The 16994-nt window shown below is 36.0% G+C and overlaps 1 protein-coding gene across 1 annotated transcript; it reads right to left on the reverse strand.

The window, feature by feature from the left end:
* Window positions 1-11904: 11904 nt before the first annotated feature.
* On the reverse strand, window positions 11905-15267 carry LOC147294194 (protein FAR1-RELATED SEQUENCE 7-like). Its single transcript, XM_086232688.1, has 2 exons — window positions 15017-15267; window positions 11905-14521 (listed from the first exon to the last, which is right to left on the reverse strand). Exons 1-2 carry the CDS (start codon window positions 15058-15060, stop codon window positions 12199-12201), a joined length of 2367 nt encoding a protein of 788 aa, XP_086088814.1. The 5' UTR covers window positions 15061-15267; the 3' UTR covers window positions 11905-12198.
* Window positions 15268-16994: the final 1727 nt, after the last annotated feature.

The raw sequence follows: 16994 nt of genomic DNA on the forward strand, positions 1-16994 counted from the left end.
TTTTAATAGTAAATATAATTGTTACTATCGAATAGTAACAATCATCTATTGCTAGTGCCGGGCAGTGGCAATCAAGTATTATCATTGTTTGATAATAACAATCACTTATTGCTACTGTCTGGCAGTAACAATCAGAAATTGTTATTATTTGGTAGTAACAATCACCTATTGATACTGTCTTACAGTAACAATCACCTGTTGAAGATAATTAATATATCTTGTTATCGTCATACAATAACAATCACCAAAATTCAAACCATAGAAAATTACAAAATTCAGAGAGTAACAATCACCTGATTGCTACTGTCACACAGTAACAATCACTTGATTGCTACTGTCACACAGTAATCTTTTGTGTTTTAATAATAAATATAATTGTTACTATCGAATAGTAACAATCACCTATTACTACTGTCTGACAGTAATAATCACATATTGTCACTGCCTGACAGTAATATTCACCTACTGCTAATAACTATCACATATTGCTACTGTCTGGCAATAACAATCACCTATTGCTATTGTCTGGCAATGACAATTAGGAATTGCTACTACCTGCCAGTGGCACCTGCCAGTGGCAATCAGGTATTGCTAACAATCACCTATTGCTACTGCCTTGAAGTAATAATCAGATATTGTCCAATGTTACCTGCAATTCATCCACTCAAAATTATGTCTACAAACACCACTTTTTAACGCAGCAACTAAGCATCAACAAACATTTTTAAGGAAAAGTCAATCGTAACCCCACTTACATATTGCTACTGACAAATAGTAACAATCGTAACTCCACTTACATATTGGCTATAAAATAACATTTTAAATAACAATCACATTACTGTATAACTTACTTACATATTGCTACTGACAAGCAGTAACAATCGCAACTCCACTTACATATTGGCTATAAAATGAATATGACATATTCTACTAACATAACTAAGATGCACGACATAACTATAAATGATTTGAACAATATATAAAATTTCCAGTAGTACATCTTTGATTCCTACTTGAATTGCCACCTAAACAAATATAGGCATGACCCCAAAATTCTAGTCAAGAAAAAGTCAAGAGAAACAAACCTCCCCTGCCATTGAAACACAAACAATGAATTACTCAATAATGATAATGAAACACTAATATACAAGTAGTTACACAAACCAATATCCTGCACCACCCGTGTATATATATATAGTTATATATATACCACAATTACGTACACTAATTAATAACAAAATCGATATATTAGTCACCAGTTCTTCTGTTCCCTTTGGACCTGTCATAAACTCCATGACCTTCCCATTTGTTACAATATTATATACATATGTTAAAAACCAAAATTAATTTCATTGGAAGAAAAACAAGAAACGAAATTATGAATCAATTCCTCAACATCATTTAATAATCCATAGAGAAAACAAGGGTGGTTTTTGAGCATCCTGGAGGACCATAGAGGAGAATTCCCCGCATGGGTGATATTCCCAGCCTTGAAAACACAGTAGAATATTTAATAGGCCACTCAACAGCTTGCTGGAGCTTTTTCTGTAAATGAGAAAGGTATAATTAGTACCATCAGACTCCAAACCTGAATGAATACAAAAATTTACACACCTTCAAGTCTTTTAATCCTCCTATATCTTCCCAAGTCACCTTGGGGATTTCCACAGTGACACCTCTTGTTATACTTGGGCTAACCACAGACCTTGCATGCTTCCAGTCTTCTATTGATAAGCTAAACGCACCATCTTTATTGGCATCTGAATACCTTTTCATTGCAGACAAGGCAGCCTCACGACATAAAGCTTCCAAGTCAGCCCCAACAAATCCATTGCAAGATGTAGCTATGGCTTGCAGGTCAACATTGGGATCCATAGGAACCTTTCTTGTGTAGAGCTGAACAATCACTAGCAAAGTTATAATTATATCTAACACCCATATCTCAACAAGAATGAAAAATTAATTTCATTGGAAGAAAAACAAGAAACGAAATTATGAATTAATTCCTCAACATCATTTAATAATCCATTACTTTCATTGCTTAGCATACAAACCAATCAGTGGAGAGAGAAATCCCAAAATCTGAAATTGGAGTGCCAAAATCTGAAATTGGAGTCCTAAACCTGAAATTGGAGTCCCAAAATCAGAAACCCCAATTCAGTCCCCAATTCAGTGGTAGCGTAGGCCATGTTTCCAAGCTAAGCTGAGAGAGAAAAGAGATATAGAGATAGGAAGAGAGAGACATACTTGTGAGGTAGGGAGTGAGGAAGGAGGTCGATCTGGAGCTGCGGCTTCTGCTACCTCTTTCTCAAAGCGAAGGGAGGATCATCTTCGTGGTGGTTTGCCGAAGAAAGGCACCGAGATCGATCCAAGCAGGGGCAACGATTGTCCGATCAAAGACGGCAACAATGGTGAGTCGCCGGAGAAGGGAGCAGCGGCAAAGCTTGCAGACAGAGAAAGAGAGGGATCGAGATGGCACTACAACAAAAAGGGGCTTTTATAGCACTCAAAAAAAGCTATAAAAGCCCTTTTATAGCGTTATCGCAAACGCTATGACAGCCGACGCAATAATAGACCCAAGGTTTATTATAGCGTTTTAGAAATGCTATAAAAGATCTATATAATAACGTTTTAAAAATGTTGTAGAAAGATATACAATAGCATTTTTAAAGTGCTATTATTGGGGCGTTTAATAGCATTTTAAAGAAGCTATAATAATTATTACTATAGCATTTTAAAATTAAAATGCTATTGTTAATTTTTACATATATATAATAGTTATTGATTACATATTTTGGTGCCTCCAAAATTTTTTTTTTTAGGCTTTTTAGGTTGCTACTAGAAATTTTTTATATATAGCTAGCATTTAGTATGAAAATTATGTGTTATCAAGTATATATGTAAATTAAAAGAAACAATTGGAACTAAAACACATCATTAAATATATTGGTCCTGAAATACAATATATATATATATATATATGTTACTTCAAACACCAATGTTAAGGCTACATAAGCATAATAGTTTAATAAATGCCATAATTTCAAATTGGCCTTTAAAAAACACTAATATGTAGGTCTTTTAGTAACAAAAACGAGCCTAGCCTTCATGATACTCGAGTAACCTGTTAACTCTCCTCAAAATAACGCATCCAATAGCCAAGTTTCTCCAAAATGCCAAAAAGAAACAATCCAATATCCAAGTGCCTCCAAACTGCCAAAAAGAAAGTCCAATCATTTCTAAGTTTAGCCAAAGCCTTAATATAGGCAAAATTTAATATTTCTTAAACTTATAAATTTTGCCCAAGTAACAATTTCATACACCAGATTCATCAACTGAACAATGGCTACAATCAGCCATAATTAATTTTAATATACTCTGCACAGTAGGCAAAAAAACTCATTCTTTTAAATTTTTCATGAAAAAGACGCACTTTAAAGTCATAAATAGCAAGGCAGTAGCCAAGCAATACAACATACACTTCACCCATCTTGAAAGATCATCTTGAACTTGGTTTTGATTCCTATTCCTAAACTTCCATACAAGTTTGCTAGTGAAAGATCATATTGAACACTTTCTTTTGTTTCCTCAGGTTTAACAGTACAGTTTAGGAGAATGACATCAAACTCAGACCAAATAGACAAACAAAAAAAAAAAAAAAACATATAAACATTTGAATTCAAAATAGACTTTGACCTTGGTGTAGGTTAACAGGGAACAAACATAGAGGGAACACTATTAAATTTTTTGTAGTAGTGACATGACTACAAATAGACTAAGTAATTGCAGAGATACATAAGGAAACATTACCTTCTCTTTCCACATTAGGTGCAAGTGTCCTCAACTCTATCTCCTCATAGCGTTCAATAACATGGTTTTTGCCACCACTTCCATCCCAATTTCTTCTCCCATGATCGAGGATCATCCATCAGCTAGATTTAATCAAAGATTTTATTTTCTATCAACTTTGGCATTTTCACTAGACTGATAATGCAAAATACAAATGCAAATGCAGATAACAAAGCAGCAATACAAGTTCAATTTTTCCTTCTTAGTGTATAGCATAAATAAATAACTCAATCATTTGAAGACACACAAATAAATAAGTAAAGGTGACAAGCCTTATGCATACAGTACTTAATACCTTATTTCAAGAAGCAAGTTGGCGCAAGAATTTAAGCTACCTGCCAGTTTCACTTCATAATTTGCATAGAATAATTAAACAAACATTCCTTTATTTGGCAATCAAATAATTATTGCTTAAGCTACTTTAGATGAGTAATCTAATAATTAATGTTTGTAAGAATCTAGTTTCTTCTTCTTTTCTAGCTATCACTTTTTTCTAGAGAGAGAAATAGATGGTGCTGAGTGGTGGTGTGCAAATACTAAATTAAGATTTTTTTTGTTTTTGTTTTTTGTGATGGTGGGATTCGAAACTGGAAGGAGGGGTTGGGGCACATTGGCCTTAGCCACCTCCTCTGTTAGTTGTTAGTTCTAAACTAATACTCTGTAGTAGCCGTCTTTGGTCTAATTAACTACTAGTCTAAGTGTTCTTTCCAGCTGCCCTTCACTTCTCATCTCTTAGACCTCATTAGATTTATCACAAATAAGTAGAAAAACATACCAAGATTATCCAAATCCCTTTTTGTTGTTCATTTGTTATTTGCCCAAAATTTCTCTTAAATTTTAATATGCTGGCTTTAGAATTTACAGAAAAGCATACCTAAACAAATTTATTCAATTTCTTTAAATTCATACAGCACCTAGACTAAATTAAGATACACAATTACTACACTAACAACACATATATACTATAAGAGAGAAAGAGAGAGACCTTGGTGCTGTTTACTAGCACCCTCCAGTGGGTGAGCTTTCCAATTCCCGCTACAAGTATAATTAAGCAAATGAGTAAAGAAGGAAGCTTTCACAAAGGGTTATCATTTTGTCTGCAGTTTCCAACATCCTCTCTCATTTTATCTCAATAGATGCTAAATTGCTATTTCTCACTTCATTTCAAATTTCATCAACATCCAAGAAAAATGAAATTAGCAGCAAATCTCATTGTACACTTAATCACAAAATGCAATATATATAGCAGCAAATCCAAGAAAAAAAAAAAATCAAAATTGCCTAACCCAACCCATAATATAGTAGGGCTTCACTACGGATCACTTCAAGAGAACTAAATTTGACTACAACCCATACATTAAAATCACCAACTATCTAAAAGTTTAAAAATTTTACAGAAAAGCCCCAAATTTCTTTGTGAAATAAACAACAATCAAACTAGCAAACCATATACCATAAAATAATTAAACAAGAACAAATTCAAGAATTCAACTTTCCCAACTGACATTATAGTACCCATATACCAAAGCCGCATGGGTCTGTTTGTGTCTAGAATAACACTAAGAAACCAGCAACCAAGCCTGCAAAATGTCATTCCCACTAGTAATACAAAACAAAACCCGTCTACCAAGAAAAAACAATTAAAAAAAGTAAAGTAACAAACCCAAGATGCACTAGAATCGAATAAAACTTAGAACATTCATGGTATTTGATACCCAACAAAATGTACTTCAGTAATCAAGAATGCATAGTGTAAAGAAGAAATACCTGATGGGTACAAAATGGGAACTACAACATTTGCAGATTTGCTTGAAGATGAAAACGAGTTCCTGGGTCTGGGAGTGGAAAAGGTAGTTCCTTTTTGAACAGTTCCTCAGCAAACTTATATTATTTTTTATAAAAAAAATCCAATATTAAAACCAAAGAAACAACAATAGAAAAAACCTAAAAATAATACCTGAGCAGGATTCAGATTCAGATAAGAATGCTCGAGGTTCACAATTCTACCTTCAAGAGCATCAAACTTCTGCTTCACCCACAAAAAAAAAATGAAAAGGGAAAGAAACAAAGAAAACAGAGAGAATGAGTTGTTGGGTTTGTGTGGTTACCTTAGAGGAAAGAACGTAACGGTCGACAATAAGATCTTTTCAAACCAGCTGAGAAATTGCAGCTGCTGTCGACGAAAACCCAATACTAAACCAAACCATATCATATCATATATGGGGATTAGTCGATTAGGGAGCGATTCTAATGTTAGAAAAATCGATAGACGGACCAAATAAAGGGAACTAACAGTCTAACTCCCATCTTTTTTTTTACAATGATTTTCAAAGGATCCATGAACATTATAACCGAGAAATTTTCAAATATTTTACCAAGAAAACTAATTAGGATCTGACAACTTAACACCCATTAACCCTAAAATCAATTAACCCAATTAAATTGAAGGCAAATAAATTGATTAATCAAAAGCACTTTACCTAACCCTAAATTCAAATACCCTAACACTAAAACCAAATCAGTTTACCCATAAGTCATACAAAGTATAGGAAGAGGAAGAAGATGATAGAGTGGCGAAACTTACCCGAGGCAAGGAGGAAGAGAGGTGCTTTGTGTCCTCTGTTCGCAACGCAATGAAGAGGAAGAGGAAGAGAGGTCCAGCCTTTTCCTAGACGTGTGAGAGAGAGAGAGAGAGAGAGGAGAAAATGAGATCAAGAGAGGCACCTGGTTCTTTTTGCTCGTAAGGTTGTGGGAGGATGTATTCAGTGCATCTCGTAATTTTAATTTTTAATGCTTGCGTCAATGAGACGCATTTCATAGCGTTTCTAGGAGAGAGGGCTATTAAAATGTTACATTTCATAGCAAAAGTAAAAAAACGCTATCATCAAATGCTATTAATAACTCTTTTTGTTGTAGTGTGGAGATAAACGGAGAGAAAAGAAGGAGACGGAGAGAGAATGACGGAGACGAAAGTGAGGACCGGGTTGGTATAAATTGGGCTTCTTTCAAATACCAAAAAAAGACCTGGGTCTTAAAAGTAGTGAAAGCCCAATTTTGGACTTTATAATCATTTACTTAACAAATTATAGGAAAGGAATATATACATAGGGAAAATAGTTGGTGCCTTAATTTGTGCTTCAAATGTGGCAAATTTAATTTGTACACATCATTATTTAATTAAACAATAATGCTACTGTTAATTAAAATACCAAAATAAAATTATTTTTATTGAAAGACCCCTTACCCAGCACAAATGTAATGGCTGCAATTCTTACTTTCATTAAGATTTTATATTATGAAATTTTATTCAAAATTATTATCTATAACTACTTTATACCATTAGTCTTTTGGAGTTAGTACAAGTGGTGAGGGAGGATTCTTTTTCCTCCAATGTAAACTACTTAATACGATTATTTATTTATTTATTTTTTTAAAACTACTCGATATGTCAACACGTTTGAAAAAACTGCAACATTGAAACTGCTAAGCTTTATTTTCCAAATGACTAAACCAAACAATTGCATTAAGTTCAACCAGTAAATCCATATAACAAATTCATTCCAAATATTAATTTATAACCAACTTCTTAGTAACAACAATTTACTATGTTACGTACAGATATTTAAGATTGAATAATACACTTCCCTTTTACAAAATTACAAACCAAATAATTGTATCAAGGATGAGGCTCAATTAAGTGAAGTGTTATTGATATCCAAATAAAAGTAGTGAAATAAAGCGTGCTTTAATAAATGAGTTAAACAAAAATTTCTAAATCGTAGATGAGATAAGAGGACGTAGTAGCTTTTAGCTAGGTTTCTAGAATTGGGGATCAATTTCTGCTGAGAGATGGTTATTTCTTTTGGAAGATATGCAGTGATGAAATCTTTAAAGGAAATTTCGGAGCTCAATTTTATACGAACTTGCAGTGATGAACCCTCGTGTGATAAAATTGCTAAACCCTTTTTTCTTTGGTGAAAGTGTTGAACGCTTTTTTCTGTGATGAAATCTATATCATTGAGTCACAATTTATAAGCAATATCCCTCTATTTATATAACAATCAAACTCATAATCTCTTTGCATGAATGATTAGGGTTTACATAACAAACATATTGAACGCGGAATAAAAACTTTAATAGTTAAGAGTATTTGCTTTACAATCTAAAACGTGGAGTTCAAATTAGGTCCATTATCTAATTATGATCAATCAAGAAGAAAAAACGAAGGATAAAAAGACAATTGATGTAATACATAATGCAGGGGTTGTGCCTGCAAATCCTGCAGTAGCACTACTGACTCTTCCACCATGACCACCATGACCACCATGCCACTGGCTGCTGCCTCCTGAGGGTACTCTTCCTCCTCCACCACCTTTGCTAAAACCAAAACCACCGCCGCCACGTCCACCACCACCACCACGCCCTGCCACTGTGGTGACAATCAATAGCAGCACAAACACAACTAATTTCACGGCCACCATTATAACCAATTACGATGAAAAGAACGATTACAATACGAAGAAGAGATAGCCTTCTTACTCTTAGGTAATCTCTTTTCTCTCAACCCTTCTCAACTCTTAATCTCTCGCAACAAGAAGATCGAACAGCAATGATCTCTAAACTTAATTATTAGGGTTATTAATTGATCACATACAAATTTGATTATATTTTTTTTAGCCTCCTAATTATAGTTAATAAGACATAGGGTTACAAATAGGGCTGAAGTGGCCAGCAAGAAACGGTCAAATTAGGAAAGTATTAAACAAGGATCGATTTCCAGGATCACACCGCACAAAATCAAAACAGGCCGATGGGTCGCCTATTGCTCACACAATTTAACGTTGTCATTTTGTTTGTTTCCTTATATTAACTAGGACATATTTCAAGCATTATTAACTGAGTGCTTAATTAGTCTTGTGGTGAAATTGTGTTAATGTCTCAAAAAAATATTACTCCCCAAATTGAAGAGCAATTAAACTCTTCTAGCAGCAACCATCATTATTTAACAGCATATAACAATCAAAATATATAGATTGTTTATTATTACCAATATTAGAGAGATATATTCTCTCACACCATATTGTAAATATAGAATATTAATTAAGATGCGATCGATGCATGAGGATGAGAATGGCCGCCATGACCACTAGCTGGAAAGATGAGGTGCAAGAAATTAATGAAGTTGGGTATTGCCAATGGAACGAAAATCAACACAGAAACCACCAGCAAATTAAACAGCAAGATTGAAGGTTGATACATCTTCTTCTTCAAAGTAGAGTAGTAGACACATACAATTTGAAGAAGATGTATCAACTTTCAATTGTGCTGTTTTTACTGATCCTTGTCATGTGATGTTTTTAGTTCCATTAATTGGTGATGGATCCCCTACACCCCACCTTTCTTTCTTATACTCCTTTTCCAGTGGTGCTAGCGGCAATTTTCATCTTCATGCATCAAGCCGGCCTCTACCGTGATGATCGATCTTAATTAATGTTCTATATTTACTCTAATATATTAATGAGCTTTAGAGTATTTTTGTATATATAAATATAAAATTGTGCAGGTATATCAAATATAACAGAGAAGGATAGGAAAGAAGGAGATCATATATGCAAACAAGTCGTTGGTATAGTGTATTTATAGGAAAAGTTCATGGTGGGGGTCGTGGGCAGTGATGAATGCATTTTATTGTGTTTGGCAGTTTTGCAAACAGAGGAATTGTGGAAGCAGCTGTACGGATCAATCACATTTATTGTTGATTTTGATGACAATTAATGCATTTACTTTAATGGAAGGTTGCCAATTAAGCATGGCACAAGTAGTCAATGTTGCATGCATGCCTCTACAATCTGCATTAATATTGTTGCATTAATTCTCTTAATTAGCCTTTAACTCTAATTAATACGTAATTAAGGATATGGAGTAGGGGTGGGTGTGTCTCCTACTAGTCACGTAGTGAAAGAAATAGAATTTAGCGGGTACATGAAAGTTTTATGACATGAAAGCCAATTCAAATTAACAAGCTGACATGAAAACAAAAAACTTCAAGCAAGCTAGCTGCTACCTAACTCATGGAGAAAATCTCAAGTGGGGATATCTCACCACGTGTATGGTTTGACCATCCTATACTACGTACGATGCTATATGTATTGTTTGTTTTAAAAAAACTATAAAATTTTCTTGAAGTAAACATACATATGAGTATGTGATTGAATGTCATACAAGACACATAACGCTATTGTCCTAGCTACTAAAGAATTTCTCATAATGCTAATCATGCAAGCAAGATAAGAATTTTATTTGTCTTTTTACCTTCTATGCCAATTGTCCACTCATCTCAGGCCTACAAGGAGATGAGAGATGAATGAGAAGGAAGAGAGAAGAGGATCTACGTACGTTACCAACACCGTTGTGAAAAAAAAAATAAAAAATTGACCACAAATCCATTACACATTTACACCCAAATTACTCATATTAAGTCAAAATTAGTACACCCAATTACTTACAACATTCCTATTCTTTTTTCAAGCATCATATTTCCTCACTAGACCCAAGTACCCAACCACTTTTAAAAATAAGGCTAAAATTTAATTTAGACACTCAACTATAAGGGGTATTTCAACTGCATCCATCAACTACAAAATCATTCAAAAACATACCCCATCTAAAATTTAAATTGAAAAAATGAATTTTTCTTCCTCTTTTCCTTTTTTACCCTTCTTCCCCTCCCACTCTTTCTCTCTCTCTTCCCTCTTGATCTCCAGCTAACCCTCCTAACCTAGCCCCTCCCGACCACACCCCTACAACAACCTTCTCGACCCCGACTATAGCTCGTGGGGGATGGCCGGCACCAAAGGGACCCACCGGTGCCCTTGGGCCGCCGGGAAATGGCCAGCCTTGGTTGGGCTAAGGTGCACACATGGGGGAGTCGCGCATGAGAGGAGAGGGAAGAGAGGGATAGTTGGGGAGGGAGAGAGGAGTTGCAGGCTAGTGGTGCTGCACCGCCTGGGCTTGGCAGGAGTTGGCTTGGTCACGGCTAGACTGTGCGAAGTCACGCAAAAAAGAAGACAAACACGAGGAAGAAGAAGAAAAATGAGAGAGAGAGAGAGAGACTCGGGTAAGTGGAAGGGGAGGGTCCGGCAAGTTGTGGTGGGGGTGGGGTCGAAAGGGGCTGGGTTGGGAGGGTTAGCTGGAGAGAGGGAAGAGAGAGAAAGTGAGAGGTGGAGAGGGGTAAAAAAGGAAAAGAGGAAGAAAAATTTATTTTTTCAATTTAAATTTTAGATGAGGTATGTTTTTTAATGATTTTTTAAATGATGTATGCAGTTAAAATACCCTTATAGTTTAGTGTCTAAATTGAACTTTAACCTAAATAATTACAATCTAACTCTTAAAATTATATTATATTTTATTTCTTAAACCTTAAAAAGTTTCGACAAAAAAAAAGTAAAAAAAATAAAAAAAAGTAGCAGCTGCCACCACAATACCACATGGTGGTCAGTAGCCAGTCGGTCCGAGGGTCACGGCAATAGGAGGGAGGCTGCAATGCAACAAAATTTTTTAATATTATTTTATGTTCTTATTTTCTTAATTCTAAACTGGTTAGATTCTTTTTTAAAAATTAATTAATAATCCTTTTTTACAAAAATGTCATTAAAAAAGTTAAATCATGAGTAGATCAAATTTGCCTTGTAATTTTACTTGCAGTTGCAATGGGGCGGTTTCTTCTGCTTTTATTTTGTACTTGTGGGCTTTGTTGTTTTCTTGTACACCCTTGACTCTCCCTTGGATTTGCAAGTACACTCTGTACTTTGAAAGCAATGCAGCCTCTTAGGCATTGAAAGATCAATTCTGTAGTCATAAACTTAAAATAAAAAGGATAATATTTCAAATTAATATTGTCATTATTAACTACTATAAACAAATCTAATATTTCAAGCAAAAAAAGAATACTTGCATCTTTAAAAATCGAGTTTCAGTATAGTTGATAGTTGATACAGAAGACTGACATACTCACATACATTGCTACAATCTTTTGTGGGGAAAAAAGAAGAAAAAAATAAAATAAAAATATATAGAATCAATTATCAGCATCCAGCTTCTCAACTGCACAATTAAAAGTCTCCAGCCCATTCATTAATGGAAACTTTGGGTGCACATTAGTTGAATAAAAAATGGTAATATGCATAACACAATATTCACATCATTCTAATATCGACAGCAACACGTAAGATTATCCAAGACAAATCAACATTCCTCGGTTACATAATTCAGACCCACTGGAAAAAAGGACTAGCTACGTATGCAGCTCAAAACTACAAAAGTAATCCGTAGAGATTTTGTTCCAGGCACTTACCTCTGCCAACAAAGTTTTCTTCCACCCTCTCGCATAATATCATAGGCAAGTTTGTGTTTTTCAAGAGATGTTGCCCCAGCCTCTATGTATTTACTGGCTGCTTCTCTTAAACTCCACACCATCAAGGCCTTAAGCTCTTGAGGGCTGCCACCTGATTCAGAATCACAAGGAATACCATATTCAGCATTTCTAGTCCATCGGCGTAAGATATAGCTAGGTGGAACTTCTCTTATGTCCAATATCTGGAAAACTCTCAACGCATGCCGACACAGTACACCTTCAAATTCAAACATTTGACAGCTGCATCCCACATTGAGATCAGATGCATTAGTGGTGACTACACATTTCTCATTGTCATTCCCACATTTGCGGACCAAATACCTGCTGATGGCTCCTTCTTCATAAATCTTAAATCCCAGATAGCCATAGGAGTTTAGAAGTTCTTTCTGAAATATCCTGAATATGGTCAGTGTATAAAGCCTTCTACATTGTTCTTCCATGGGTTCTTTTGTCTGCAAGAAGGCTTGTAAGTTAAAAGAGTTAAAATCCTCTTTTCTTTCTTCTTCACGACGCCGCTCAAGACCTCTTTCATATCGTGAAACAAACTCCACAAGTGGTGTCTGGGCATTAAAACGTGTACCAAAGAATGATTCCATAGTTTCATTGAATGGGATACCAGCAAAGAATGTAGCTCTCAAGTATAATGGCACCCAACTTTCACGCTTTTCGTACATTGCTTTCAGCCAAGCATTATCTTTCAACCCATACCGGCTGAGGAGTGCATTCCATGCGGTATCAAATTCATCAGCTGTTTGACACTGGTCAATGCATTTTTCATATTCATATTTAAAAGAACTATGCATCATACTTAGATGCTCACATTCTTTGGCCTTAATCTGCCACAATGAGAAACGATGATGGGTTCCTGGAAAAACTTGCATGATGGCTTGCTGGATCACATCGTCTTGATCAGCTATTATCGACAGAGGACGACGCCCTGACATTGCCCTAAGCCATGTTTGAAACACCCAAGTAAAAGATTTCTCAGATTCATCAGCAATTAGGGCACAGCCAAGAAGCACTGGTTGCTTGTGGTGGTTGATTCCAATGAAAGTGGCAAATGGCACCAAATAAATACTTTTCCGATAAGAGGTATCAAAAATAATGGCATCTCCAAACTGACAGCATGAAAATCTAGACCTGCCATCAGCCCAGAAAATACTCATGCAACTTCCATTATCAACTTCTACTGCATAAAAGAATCCTGTATCTTCGGCCTGTTTGGTTTGAAAATAGTCAAAAAGCACACGGTACCAATCACTTCCAATGTGATTTTCTCTACGTCTTTTGACAAGGTTGTCATTGTTTATGTCAAGAATATCTTCATTTTCCAGCCCACCATTTTCCTCCTCTATGAACTTTCTTGAAGCAGAAAGATTTTTCTTTTGAACTTCCAGTTGAGACCCAAGACCATGGTTATGGTCTTTATCAAGACGGTCCACTACCCACCTTCCAGATTCTTGTCTCTTAATCCTCATAAATGCCCCACAACCAACTCTCGATGGGTGCTGAAAACCTTCCTTTGAGCACACAAATCGCCGGGATGTAATTGAGCCATCAAGCTTTGAACGAAACAATTGACCAATCCTGATCCTAAATCCAGTATGTTCTGCATATGCATGGTAAAATTGGTATGCTTCATCGGCTGAATTGAACTCTAAGCCTGCAGATGGTTCAACTTCTGACTGCATTTCATCTCCATCCCGTTTAAAACGTTTGGCACTAATAATGCCAGATGGGCAAGGTCGTCCATCATCAACTTCTTCAATCAATTTGATTTTTGGCCTATGCGACACTTCAACAACCGACTTTGTAGGTGTTAGTGTTCTCTGCTGCAAAATTGGAGGATGGTTTTCCCCTGTAGATCCAAGATCATGGTTGTGATCCTTCAGGAAAAGGTCTACAACCCACTTCCCAGAATCACGTCTTTGCACCCTTATTAAAGCCGGGCAGCCTGTCCGTGAACTAATCTGAAAGCCCTCCTTGGAGCACACAAATCTCCGAGAAGAAACTGACCCATCAGTTCTCGACCGATACAACTGACCAGTTCGGACTTTAAATCCCATCCTTTCTGCATAGAGAGTGTAAAATTCACGTGCGACATCTGCTGAATCGAACTCTAACCCCACATATGGTTCAAGTCTAGACTCCCCTTCATCCTCTGTACGAACAGCTCTCATTGCAGGCATCATTCCTAGAGGGTATGCTCTTACAACTAAGTTGTTCCCATAGTCTTCAATCTTAGAATCAGTATCTGAGCTGTGTCCACACGAAATAAAAATGACATGAAAAATCACTTCAATCTTAGCCACCATTTGGTTAACAATCCGAAACAATATTTACTGCTAATGGAAAACAAACTTAAAAAAAAATTAACCAATCAACCTGGTAATCACAGTGCCTTAATGTGAACAGTGGAAAGGAAAATAATGAAAATAAGAGATAATTGTCTGCTCAATAAATCATGAATTTATCACAACTAACAACCCTTACCCCCGGGATTTGAAATATTCTATGTCTGTCTTTCTCCCCCATTTTCTCAGCAACCAAACATTAACAGCATGGGATAAGAACATCAAGGAATAATAAAACCCAATAAAAAACCAAAAATACCCAATTCATAAATACAAAATGCACAATAAAAAATAAAAGTTTGATTAAATTCAATCAAAGATGGAGATATGTGGGAGCTTAATTCTGAATTAATTGGGAAAACAACGACTAAATCAAACTTTAGGTTATTTCTAAATTTACCTTCTCATATTCGTGAAGTGGGTGGAGCTGGATTCCATGCCCATATCTGAAGAACAAGAACACTGCGAGTAAGAGCGACGATTCTGAAACTCAGGGCCGTATTTGGGAAATTTCGTTCACATTTTTGGCGGGAACATTGTTTGGGAAAAAGGAATTTGAGAGTGCGTTTTGGAATCTGATGACTGACTAATGAAGAAGTTTAGAAAATGATGAAATGAAAGTTTTGGGTTTTTGGATCCTCTCTTCCTCACTCTAGTTTCCTATTTGCTTCTGCTCTTTAATCCAGGTTTGACCTATTGATTGTAATTTGGAGCTCATTAGGGTACACACTGACATCATCATCCAATTTTTTATTTTATTTTATTTATTTTTTAACATATCATCTTATTTAAATATGAGCAAATTATTTGTAAGTATCTTAATTATACACTTATTTTTAATTTAGTATTCCAATTTTAAAAATTTGACAAAAAATATCTTAACTTTCATTTTGTGTCAAAATAGTACCTCCGTTAGTTTTTCTGTCAAATAAACCGTTATATGCTGACGTGGCAGGAGTATTTTTGTCTTTTTACCCACATTTAAAAGATAATAATATTTTTAAAAACTTTTAAATAAAAAAAATTCTTAAAAAATTAAAACTTTTGAAATAAACAGTAAAAAAATTAAAACTTTTTATTTTTAATTTTTTCCCCTCCCCTCCCCTCCCCTCCCCTCCCCTCCCCTCCTTGCCTCGCCCCTAGCCATCCCAGCCCCTCCCATCCCCCACCCATCCCTTCCTCTCCCCGCCCCCACCCAGCCCTCTCATCCCCTTCTCGCCCCCATCCATCCCCTCCCATTCCTACCACCACCACCCATCCCTTCCCCTTTCCCGCCCCCACCCAGCCATCCTCTCCCCTTCCCGCCACCACCCAGCCCTCTCCCCCCAACCCTCAGTCCCGTCGCACCCCACACCCAGCACCAGCCCTCCTTCCTTCACCCATCCCTTCCCGCCACCACCCAGCCCCCATCCAGCCCTCCCCCACCCAGCCTCTCCCCTCATTTCCCCTCCTCTCCCCGCCCCTACCCATTATACCACCTCTCCCTGCCCGACCCACCCTCTCCCCCCCACCCCCAGTCTCGTCGCACCCCTCCCCCCAACCCCAGCCCCGTCGCACCCCACACCCAGCACCAGCCCCCTACCCTCTTTCTTCTTCCCAACCCAGCCCCTCCCTGACACCCCTTATACAGCCCATCCCCGACACACCCCAACCCCAACCCAGCCCCCTCACCCTTCCTGCCCTCCAAAATTTTTTTAAAATTTTTTAAAATTTTGAAAAGTTTTAATTTTTTTAAGAATTTTTTTTATTCAAAAATTTTTAAAAATATTATTATCTTTTAAATGTAAGTAAAAAGACGAAATACCCCCCACGTCAACATATAACGGTTTATTTGACAGAAAAACTAACGGAGGTACTATTTTGACACAAAATGAAAGTTAAGGTACTTTTTATCAAATTTTTAAAGTTGGAGTACTAAATTGAAAATCAGTGTATAATTGAGGTACTTACAGATAATTTGCTCTTTAAATATTTATATTTTAGTTCCAAATCCATATGTTTCTGATTTTCTTCTTAAAAAACAAAAATATATGTTCTCACATAAACTCTAAAATTTTGATAATATATACGCATACAATGTCTCTCTTTTTTTTTTGGCCAAGAGCATACAATGTCTCTCTTTAACCTATCATACTTTGTAATGTTGGTATCTCTATTGTTAAAGTAGATATTGTTGGTTCAAGTAGTCTGTTAAGAGAATTGGTAATTCAATCTAGTTTTAAGAGTGTTTGTTTTGTCCCTATAATTTGTTGAATAAAATAAAACAAAATACATACTTTAATTGCTAGTCATTTAGGTTTAATGGCATTCTTCTCCTTGAAAAGAGTGGAAAGTGAGTTTCTAAATTTAATCATTACAAAGAAATATGATATCTACAA

The sequence above is a fragment of the Dryas octopetala genome, chromosome 2, assembly GCF_963921425.1.
Source record: "Dryas octopetala chromosome 2, drDryOcto1.1, whole genome shotgun sequence".
In the NCBI taxonomy this organism is placed as follows: Eukaryota; Viridiplantae; Streptophyta; class Magnoliopsida; order Rosales; family Rosaceae; genus Dryas; species Dryas octopetala.